Here is an 11,084-nt window from a genome sequence, read left to right on the forward strand (position 1 = left end):
GTGAACAAAAGATGGCAAAACTTGAGCAACAAAAGGAACACTTGGTTTCCGTTGCTCAAAAATTGGAACGAGAAAAGGATGATCTGACAAGTATGTTGTCCCAAATGACCGTCCAGAGACAAGCCACTGAAAACCAACTGAAACAGAAGCAAGAGGATCTGGAGACAAGGGAAGACCTACGGAAAGCAAAGATGAAGTTGGAGGTGATCATGGCTGATTTCCAGAAGAACGCTGAAAGGCTCGAGAAGGGTTTGAAAGAAGAAAGAGACAAGCTCAACATCACAAAAGATGAGCTACAAAGGCAGAAAGACAACACAGACAGCCTGGTGTCTGACATCATCAGAGAGAAAACCAAGATTAAAGATCTGAGTCTGCAGGTTCAGTCAGAAAGACACCAGCTTCACCATGCACTGAATATGTTGGCGATGAAGCAAAAACAACAGGATCTCAAAGAAGATGAGCTGCAAAGACTTAAGGAAGAACTGGAGGTGTCCAGGCTTGATCTCAACAAGACCAAGGAAGAGGTTGATGCAGCCATGGCCAGCATCACACAAGAAAGACAAACCCTCCAAACAGAAAAGGAACAAATTGAATCCCAAAATTCTCAATTGAAGATGAGAGAAGAGCAAATCCAGAAACAAATGAAATCCATGGAATCTCTGAGAGAAAAACTCCAACAAATGACTGCAAATATGGCCCAATCTTTGAAGAGGAAAATGGAGAACAATAATGAACAATTGCTTGCTTTGCAAACTGTATGTGAACAAAAGATGGCAAAACTTGAGCAACAAAAGGAACACTTGGTTTCCGTTGCTCAAAAATTGGAACGAGAAAAGGACGATCTGACAAGTATGTTGTCCCAAATGACCGTCCAGAGACAAGCCACTGAAAACCAACTGAAACAGAAGCAAGAGGATCTGGAGACAAGGGAAGACCTACGGAAAGCAAAGATGAAGTTGGAGGTGATCATGGCTGATTTCCAGAAGAACGCTGAAAGGCTCGAGAAGGGTTTGAAAGAAGAAAGAGACAAGCTCAACATCACAAAAGATGAGCTACAAAGGCAGAAAGACAACACAGACAGCCTGGTGTCTGACATCATCAGAGAGAAAACCAAGATTAAAGATCTGAGTCTGCAGGTTCAGTCAGAAAGACACCGACTTCGCCATGCTCTTGATATGTTGGCAACTAAGCAAAGACAACAGGATCTCAAAGAACATGGGCTGCAAAGACTTGAGGAAGAACTGGAGGTGTCCAGGCTTGATCTCAACAAGACCAAGGAAGAGGTTGATGCAGCCATGGCCAGCATCACACAAGAAAGACAAACCCTCCAAACAGAAAAGGAACAAATTGAATCCCAAAATTCTCAATTGAAGATGAGAGAAGAGCAAATCCAGAAACAAATGAAATCCATGGAATCTCTGAGAGAAAAACTCCAACAAATGACTGCAAATATGGCCCAATCTTTGAAGAGCAAAATGGAGAACAATAATGAACAATTGCTTGCTTTGCAAACTGTATGTGAACAAAAGATGGCAAAACTTGAGCAACAAAAGGAACACTTGGTTTCCGTTGCTCAAAAATTGGAACGAGAAAAGGACGATCTGACAAGTATGTTGTCCCAAATGACCGTCCAGAGACAAGCCACTGAAAACCAACTGAAACAGAAGCAAGAGGATCTGGAGACAAGGGAAGACCTACGGAAAGCAAAGATGAAGTTGGAGGTGATCATGGCTGATTTCCAGAAGAACGCTGAAAGGCTCGAGAAGGGTTTGAAAGAAGAAAGAGACAAGCTCAACATCACAAAAGATGAGCTACAAAGGCAGAAAGACAACACAGACAGCCTGGTGTCTAACATCATCAGAGAGAAAACCAAGATTAAAGATCTGAGTCTGCAGGTTCAGTCAGAAAGACACCAGCTTCACCATGCACTGAATATGTTGGCGATGAAGCAAAAACAACAGGATCTCAAAGAAGATGAGCTGCAAAGACTTAAGGAAGAACTGGAGGTGTCCAGGCTTGATCTCAACAAGACCAAGGAAGAGGTTGATGCAGCCATGGCCAGCATCACACAAGAAAGACAAACCCTCCAAACAGAAAAGGAACAAATTGAATCCCAAAATTCTCAATTGAAGATGAGAGAAGAGCAAATCCAGAAACAGATGAAATCCATGGAATCTCTGAGAGAAAACCTCCAACAAATGACTGCAAATATGGCCCAATCTTTGAAGAGCAAAATGGAGAACAATAATGAACAATTGCTTGCTTTGCAAACTGTATGTGAACAAAAGATGGCAAAACTTGAGCAACAAAAGGAACACTTGGTTTCCGTTGCTCAAAAATTGGAACGAGAAAAGGACGATCTGACAAGTATGTTGTCCCAAATGACCGTCCAGAGACAAGCCACTGAAAACCAACTGAAACAGAAGCAAGAGGATCTGGAGACAAGGGAAGACCTACGGAAAGCAAAGATGAAGTTGGAGGTGATCATGGCTGATTTCCAGAAGAACGCTGAAAGGCTCGAGAAGGGTTTGAAAGAAGAAAGAGACAAGCTCAACATCACAAAAGATGAGCTACAAAGGCAGAAAGACAACACAGACAGCCTGGTGTCTGACATCATCAGAGAGAAAACCAAGATTAAAGATCTGAGTCTGCAGGTTCAGTCAGAAAGACACCAGCTTCACCATGCACTGAATATGTTGGCGATGAAGCAAAAACAACAGGATCTCAAAGAAGATGAGCTGCAAAGACTTAAGGAAGAACTGGAGGTGTCCAGGCTTGATCTCAACAAGACCAAGGAAGAGGTTGATGCAGCCATGGCCAGCATCACACAAGAAAGACAAACTCTCCAAACAGAAAAGGAACAAATTGAATCCCAAAATTCTCAATTGAAGATGAGAGAAGAGCAAATCCAGAAACAGATGAAATCCATGGAATCTCTGAGAGAAAACCTCCAACAAATGACTGCAAATATGGCCCAATCTTTGAAGAGCAAAATGGAGAACAATAATGAACAATTGCTTGCTTTGCAAACTGTATGTGAACAAAAGATGGCAAAACTTGAGCAACAAAAGGAACACTTGGTTTCCGTTGCTCAAAAATTGGAACGAGAAAAGGACGATCTGACAAGTATGTTGTCCCAAATGACCGTCCAGAGACAAGCCACTGAAAACCAACTGAAACAGAAGCAAGAGGATCTGGAGACAAGGGAAGACCTACGGAAAGCAAAGATGAAGTTGGAGGTGATCATGGCTGATTTCCAGAAGAACGCTGAAAGGCTCGAGAAGGGTTTGAAAGAAGAAAGAGACAAGCTCAACATCACAAAAGATGAGCTACAAAGGCAGAAAGACAACACAGACAGCCTGGTGTCTAACATCATCAGAGAGAAAACCAAGATTAAAGATCTGAGTCTGCAGGTTCAGTCAGAAAGACACCAGCTTCACCATGCACTGAATATGTTGGCGACGAAGCAAAAACAACAGGATCTCAAAGAAGATGGGCTGCAAAGACTTGAGGAAGAACTGGAGGTGTCCAGGCTTGATCTCAACAAGACCAAGGAAGAGGTTGATGCAGCCATGGCCAGCATCACACAAGAAAGACAAACCCTCCAAACAGAAAAGGAACAAATTGAATCCCAAAATTCTCAATTGAAGATGAGAGAAGAGCAAATCCAGAAACAGATGAAATCCATGGAATCTCTGAGAGAAAAACTCCAACAAATGACTGCAAATATGGCCCAATCTTTGAAGAGCAAAATGGAGAACAATAATGAACAATTGCTTGCTTTGCAAACTGTATGTGAACAAAAGATGGCAAAACTTGAGCAACAAAAGGAACACTTGGTTTCCGTTGCTCAAAAATTGGAACGAGAAAAGGACGATCTGACAAGTATGTTGTCCCAAATGACCGTCCAGAGACAAGCCACTGAAAACCAACTGAAACAGAAGCAAGAGGATCTGGAGACAAGGGAAGACCTACAGAAAGCAAAGATGAAGTTGGAGGTGATCATGGCTGATTTCCAGAAGAACGCTGAAAGGCTCGAGAAGGGTTTGAAAGAAGAACAAGACAAGCTCAACATCACAAAAGATGAGCTACAAAGGCAGAAAGAAAACACAGACAGCCTGGTGTCTAACATCATCAGAGAGAAAACCAAGATTAAAGATCTGAGTCTGCAGGTTCAATCAGAAAGACACCAGCTTCACCATGCACTGAATATGTTGGCGACGAAGCAAAAACAACAGGATCTCAAAGAAGATGAGCTGCAAAGACTTGAGGAAGAACTGGAGGTGTCCAGGCTTGATCTCAACAAGACCAAGGAAGAGGTTGATGCAGCCATGGCCAGCATCACACAAGAAAGACAAACCCTCCAAACAGAAAAGGAACAAATTGAATCCCAAAATTCTCAATTGAAGATGAGAGAAGAGCAAATCCAGAAACAGATGAAATCCATGGAATCTCTGAGAGAAAAACTCCAACAAATGACTGCAAATATGGCCCAATCTTTGAAGAGCAAAATGGAGAACAATAATGAACAATTGCTTGCTTTGCAAACTGTATGTGAACAAAAGATGGCAAAACTTGAGCAACAAAAGGAACACTTGGTTTCCGTTGCTCAAAAATTGGAACGAGAAAAGGACGATCTGACAAGTATGTTGTCCCAAATGACCGTCCAGAGACAAGCCACTGAAAACCAACTGAAACAGAAGCAAGAGGATCTGGAGACAAGGGAAGACCTACGGAAAGCAAAGATGAAGTTGGAGGTGATCATGGCTGATTTCCAGAAGAACGCTGAAAGGCTCGAGAAGGGTTTGAAAGAAGAAAGAGACAAGCTCAACATCACAAAAGATGAGCTACAAAGGCAGAAAGACAACACAGACAGCCTGGTGTCTAACATCATCAGAGAGAAAACCAAGATTAAAGATCTGAGTCTGCAGGTTCAATCAGAAAGACACCAGCTTCACCATGCACTGAATATGTTGGCGACGAAGCAAAAACAACAGGATCTCAAAGAAGATGGGCTGCAAAGACTTGAGGAAGAACTGGAGGTGTCCAGGCTTGATCTCAACAAGACCAAGGAAGAGGTTGATGCAGCCATGGCCAGCATCACACAAGAAAGACAAACCCTCCAAACAGAAAAGGAACAAATTGAATCCCAAAATTCTCAATTGAAGATGAGAGAAGAGCAAATCCAGAAACAGATGAAATCCATGGAATCTCTGAGAGAAAAACTCCAACAAATGACTGCAAATATGGCCCAATCTTTGAAGAGCAAAATGGAGAACAATAATGAACAATTGCTTGCTTTGCAAACTGTATGTGAACAAAAGATGGCAAAACTTGAGCAACAAAAGGAACACTTGGTTTCCGTTGCTCAAAAATTGGAACGAGAAAAGGACGATCTGACAAGTATGTTGTCCCAAATGACCGTCCAGAGACAAGCCACTGAAAACCAACTGAAACAGAAGCAAGAGGATCTGGAGACAAGGGAAGACCTACGGAAAGCAAAGATGAAGTTGGAGGTGATCATGGCTGATTTCCAGAAGAACGCTGAAAGGCTCGAGAAGGGTTTGAAAGAAGAACAAGACAAGCTCAACATCACAAAAGATGAGCTACAAAGGCAGAAAGAAAACACAGACAGCCTGGTGTCTAACATCATCAGAGAGAAAACCAAGATTAAAGATCTGAGTCTGCAGGTTCAATCAGAAAGACACCAGCTTCACCATGCACTGAATATGTTGGCGACGAAGCAAAAACAACAGGATCTCAAAGAAGATGAGCTGCAAAGACTTGAGGAAGAACTGGAGGTGTCCAGGCTTGATCTCAACAAGACCAAGGAAGAGGTTGATGCAGCCATGGCCAGCATCACACAAGAAAGACAAACCCTCCAAACAGAAAAGGAACAAATTGAATCCCAAAATTCTCAATTGAAGATGAGAGAAGAGCAAATCCAGAAACAGATGAAATCCATGGAATCTCTGAGAGAAAAACTCCAACAAATGACTGCAAATATGGCCCAATCTTTGAAGAGCAAAATGGAGAACAATAATGAACAATTGCTTGCTTTGCAAACTGTATGTGAACAAAAGATGGCAAAACTTGAGCAACAAAAGGAACACTTGGTTTCCGTTGCTCAAAAATTGGAACGAGAAAAGGACGATCTGACAAGTATGTTGTCCCAAATGACCGTCCAGAGACAAGCCACTGAAAACCAACTGAAACAGAAGCAAGAGGATCTGGAGACAAGGGAAGACCTACGGAAAGCAAAGATGAAGTTGGAGGTGATCATGGCTGATTTCCAGAAGAACGCTGAAAGGCTCGAGAAGGGTTTGAAAGAAGAAAGAGACAAGCTCAACATCACAAAAGATGAGCTACAAAGGCAGAAAGACAACACAGACAGCCTGGTGTCTAACATCATCAGAGAGAAAACCAAGATTAAAGATCTGAGTCTGCAGGTTCAATCAGAAAGACACCAGCTTCACCATGCACTGAATATGTTGGCGACGAAGCAAAAACAACAGGATCTCAAAGAAGATGGGCTGCAAAGACTTGAGGAAGAACTGGAGGTGTCCAGGCTTGATCTCAACAAGACCAAGGAAGAGGTTGATACTGCCATGACCAGAATCGCACAAGAAAGAGAAAAACTCATCCAATTCAAGATTGTGAATGAGCAAGAAAGACAAACCCTCCAAAAAGAAAAGGAACAAAATGAATCCCAAAATTCTCAATTGAAGGTGAGAGAAGAGCAAATCCAGAAACAGATGAAATCCATGGAATCTCTGAGAGAAAAACTCCAACACATGACTGCAAATATGGCCCAAACTTTGAAGAGCAAAATGGAGAACAATAATGAACAATTGCTTGCTTTGCAAACTGTATGTGAACAAAAGATGGCAAAACTTGAGCAACAAAAGGAACACTTGGTTTCCGTTGCTCAAAAATTGGAACGAGAAAAGGACGATCTGACAAGTATGTTGTCCCAAATGACCGTCCAGAGACAAGCCACTGAAAACCAACTGAAACAGAAGCAAGAGGATCTGGAGACAAGGGAAGACCTACGGAAAGCAAAGATGAAGTTGGAGGTGATCATGGCTGATTTCCAGAAGAACGCTGAAAGGCTCGAGAAGGGTTTGAAAGAAGAAAGAGACAAGCTCAACATCACAAAAGATGAGCTACAAAGGCAGAAAGACAACACAGACAGCCTGGTGTCTGACATCATCAGAGAGAAAACCAAGATTAAAGATCTGAGTCTGCAGGTTCAGTCAGAAAGACACCGACTTCGCCATGCTCTTGATATGTTGGCAACTAAGCAAAAACAACAGGATCTCAAAGAACATGGGCTGCAAAGACTTGAGGAAGAACTGGAGGTGTCCAGGCTTGATCTCAACAAGACCAAGGAAGAGGTTGATGCAGCCATGGCCAGCATCACACAAGAAAGACAAACTCTCCAAACAGAAAAGGAACAAATTGAATCCCAAAATTCTCAATTGAAGATGAGAGAAGAGCAAATCCAGAAACAGATGAAATCCATGGAATCTCTGAGAGAAAAACTCCAACACATGACTGCAAATATGGCCCAATCTTTGAAGAGCAAAATGGAGAACAATAATGAACAATTGCTTGCTTTGCAAACTGTATGTGAACAAAAGATGGCAAAACTTGAGCAACAAAAGGAACACTTGGTTTCCGTTGCTCAAAAATTGGAACGAGAAAAGGACGATCTGACAAGTATGTTGTCCCAAATGACCGTCCAGAGACAAGCCACTGAAAACCAACTGAAACAGAAGCAAGAGGATCTGGAGACAAGGGCAGACCTACGGAAAGCAAAGATGAAGTTGGAGGTGATCATGGCTGATTTCCAGAAGAACGCTGAAAGGCTCGAGAAGGGTTTGAAAGAAGAACAAGACAAGCTCAACATCACAAAAGATGAGCTACAAAGGCAGAAAGACAACACAGACAGCCTGGTGTCTAACATCATCAGAGAGAAAACCAAGATTAAAGATCTGAGTCTGCAGGTTCAATCAGAAAGACACCAGCTTCACCATGCACTGAATATGTTGGCGACGAAGCAAAAACAACAGGATCTCAAAGAAGATGAGCTGCAAAGACTTGAGGAAGAACTGGAGGTGTCCAGGCTTGATCTCAACAAGACCAAGGAAGAGGTTGATGCAGCCATGGCCAGCATCACACAAGAAAGACAAACCCTCCAAACAGAAAAGGAACAAATTGAATCCCAAAATTCTCAATTGAAGATGAGAGAAGAGCAAATCCAGAAACAGATGAAATCCATGGAATCTCTGAGAGAAAAACTCCAACAAATGACTGCAAATATGGCCCAATCTTTGAAGAGCAAAATGGAGAACAATAATGAACAATTGCTTGCTTTGCAAACTGTATGTGAACAAAAGATGGCAAAACTTGAGCAACAAAAGGAACACTTGGTTTCCGTTGCTCAAAAATTGGAACGAGAAAAGGACGATCTGACAAGTATGTTGTCCCAAATGACCGTCCAGAGACAAACCACTGAAAACCAACTGAAACAGAAGCAAGAGGATCTGGAGACAAGGGAAGACCTACGGAAAGCAAAGATGAAGTTGGAGGTGATCATGGCTGATTTCCAGAAGAACGCTGAAAGGCTCGAGAAGGGTTTGAAAGAAGAAATAGACAAGCTCAACATCACAAAAGATGAGCTACAAAGGCAGAAAGACAACACAGACAGCCTGGTGTCTAACATCATCAGAGAGAAAACCAAGATTAAAGATCTGAGTCTGCAGGTTCAGTCAGAAAGACACCAGCTTCACCATGCACTGAATATGTTGGCGATGAAGCAAAAACAACAGGATCTCAAAGAAGATGAGCTGCAAAGACTTCAGGAAGAACTGGAGGTGTCCAGGCTTGACCTCAACAAGACCAAGGAAGAGGTTGATACTGCCATGACCAGAATCGCACAAGAAAGAGAAAAACTCATCCAATTCAAGATTGTGAATGAGCAAGAAAGACAAACCCTCCAAAAAGAAAAGGAACAAAATAAATCCCAAAATTCTCAATTGAAGGTGAGAGAAGAGCAAATCCAGAAACAGATGAAATCCATGCAATCTCTGAGAGAAAAACTCCAACACATGACTGCAAATATGGCCCAATCCTTGAAGAGCAAAATGGAGAAAATGGAGAACAATGATGAACAATTGCTTGCTTTGCAAACTGCATGTGAACAAAAGATGGTAAAACTTGAGCAACAAAAGGAACACTTGGCTTCCGTTGCTCAAAAGTTGGAACGAGAAAAGGACGATCTGACAAGTATGTTGTCCCAAATGACCGTCCAGAGACAAGCCACTGAAAACCAACTGAAACAGAAGCAAGAGGATCTGGAGACAAGGGAAGACCTACGGAAAGCAAAGATGAAGTTGGAGGTGATCATGGCTGATTTCCAGAAGAACGCTGAAAGGCTCGAGAAGGGTTTGAAAGAAGAAAGAGACAAGCTCAACATCACAAAAGATGAGCTACAAAGGCAGAAAGACAACACAGACAGCCTGGTGTCTAACATCATCAGAGAGAAAACCAAGATTAAAGATCTGAGTCTGCAGGTTCAGTCAGAAAGACACCAACTTCACCATGCACTGAATATGTTGGCAACTAAGCAAAAACAACAGGATCTCAAAGAACATGGGCTGCACAGACTTGAGGAAGAACTGGAGGTGTCCAGTATTGATCTCAACAAGACCAAGGAAGAGGTTGATGCTGCCATGATTATTGTTGTACAAGAAAGAGAAAAACTTGCTCTATCTAAGATTTTCAATGAGCAAGAGAAGAATTTCCTTACAGCAAAGGAAGAAATAGAAAGACTAAATGGAGAACAAATAGTTTTCAGTAATCATGACCTTCACAACAGAGAGAAGAAAAACGATCTCCAGAAGGGACTTGACAAGTCAGTGCAAACTGAAGGTTTAGGATTCCAGGAGATGATGCTAAAAGATGTTGAAGTACAGGATTCAAATACATTTGAATATTTGAGAAATGAACAGCAAAAGTTAGAGGAGTTTGAGTATGCAACAGCTTCCAAGTTAGAAGATGTCACAATTTCAGGAACACATACTTTGCAAAGGTTCTGGAGGGATACTCATAAGAACCAAAAGGAGATTGGTCAAATGAAACAAAGGGGGCATGAGATTAGAAACACACTGGAGAAAAGACTTCTCAAGATTAATCAGTTTGTCAAAAGAACATGGAGCCATAAAAACAAGGATGCCTTGGAGAACTCAAACCTCAGACAAGAACCAAAGAGGGACACAAAAATAGAATGCAATCCCAAGAGAGAGCAAAACAAGCTAGATAAAAAACACACAGAACTCCAACATATAAAGGATCAAATGCTTCTGGAGATTGAAAGGTTACAGAGGAAAGAAAGTGCCTTTAAGAAAAAAACAACAGACAAAGCAAATCAAACCAGCCAGGTCAATACCGACTTGACTACTGCAAATATGCGGGTAACAGAACCAGGTTCAAGCCAAATGCATCAAGACAATGAATTTTCATCAGTGTCCACTAACAGACTTCTTGATCAGCTTCGCCATTATTGCTATCGATGCTGCTGGCCATGCTGTACCTGCTGTCAGAAACAGAATTCAGAGGAGGATTAAAAAACATAACAAGATATGTCTGTTTCAAATGCAAAGAAATGTTGGATTAAAATCAAGCCATATTTTTTCACAAATTTTAAAAAGACATGTAGAGGTTTCTGTGTATTTTTTGCACTTTTTTGTATAGCATTTAGAGCTCCCGGCTTTAATCATGTTATTACCGTTGTATTTTAATGACAAGCCTTTGACTTTGTAGCGTCCTAATACTATCTTAAATATTTACGAAATTGTTCTATTTTCTGAATATAAGAAAGTCTTGCAGCAAAAATTGCTTTAAAGGCCAGATACACATACATTTAAAATTATTAATAATAATGTCTGATAAAAATGTAACTTTTTGTCAAATAAAACCCATATAATCTTAGCTTTGGTGCCAGTGCTTTTCTTAAATCACATTACTACCACATGTTAGTGACAGGAAACTTGGCATTTAATCATTCAAATCTATCTATC

General features: G+C 41.4%; 1 protein-coding gene across 1 annotated transcript; it reads left to right on the plus strand.

The window, feature by feature from the left end:
- Positions 1–692: 692 nt before the first annotated feature.
- Positions 693–10,995, plus strand: LOC142884276 (uncharacterized). Its single transcript, XM_076019789.1, has 5 exons — positions 693–1,007; positions 3,483–3,671; positions 3,972–4,430; positions 6,324–7,628; positions 8,508–10,995. Exons 1-5 carry the CDS (start codon positions 693–695, stop codon positions 10,629–10,631), a joined length of 4,392 nt encoding a protein of 1,463 aa, XP_075875904.1. The 3' UTR covers positions 10,632–10,995.
- The last annotated feature ends 89 nt before the right edge of the window (positions 10,996–11,084 follow it).

Source organism: Nelusetta ayraudi, unplaced genomic scaffold, assembly GCF_046127955.1.
Source record: "Nelusetta ayraudi isolate G7.1 ecotype Tasmania unplaced genomic scaffold, CSIRO-AGI_Nayr_v1 ptg000011l, whole genome shotgun sequence".
In the NCBI taxonomy this organism is placed as follows: domain Eukaryota; kingdom Metazoa; phylum Chordata; class Actinopteri; order Tetraodontiformes; family Monacanthidae; genus Nelusetta; species Nelusetta ayraudi.

What these genes read in the sequence shown, in the direction of transcription:
- LOC142884276 (XM_076019789.1), top strand. Translation starts at nt 693, where the DNA reads ATGGCCCAATCTTTGAAGAGGAAAATGGAGAACAATAATGAACAATTG. An exon ending in TGAGAGAAGAGCAAATCCAG is followed by an intron (nt 3,672 to 3,971) that starts AAACAGATGAAA and finishes ACAAGGGAAGAC; the next exon opens with CTACAGAAAGCAAAGATGAA. An exon ending in AATTGCTTGCTTTGCAAACT is followed by an intron (nt 7,629 to 8,507) that starts GTATGTGAACAA and finishes ATGACCGTCCAG; the next exon opens with AGACAAACCACTGAAAACCA.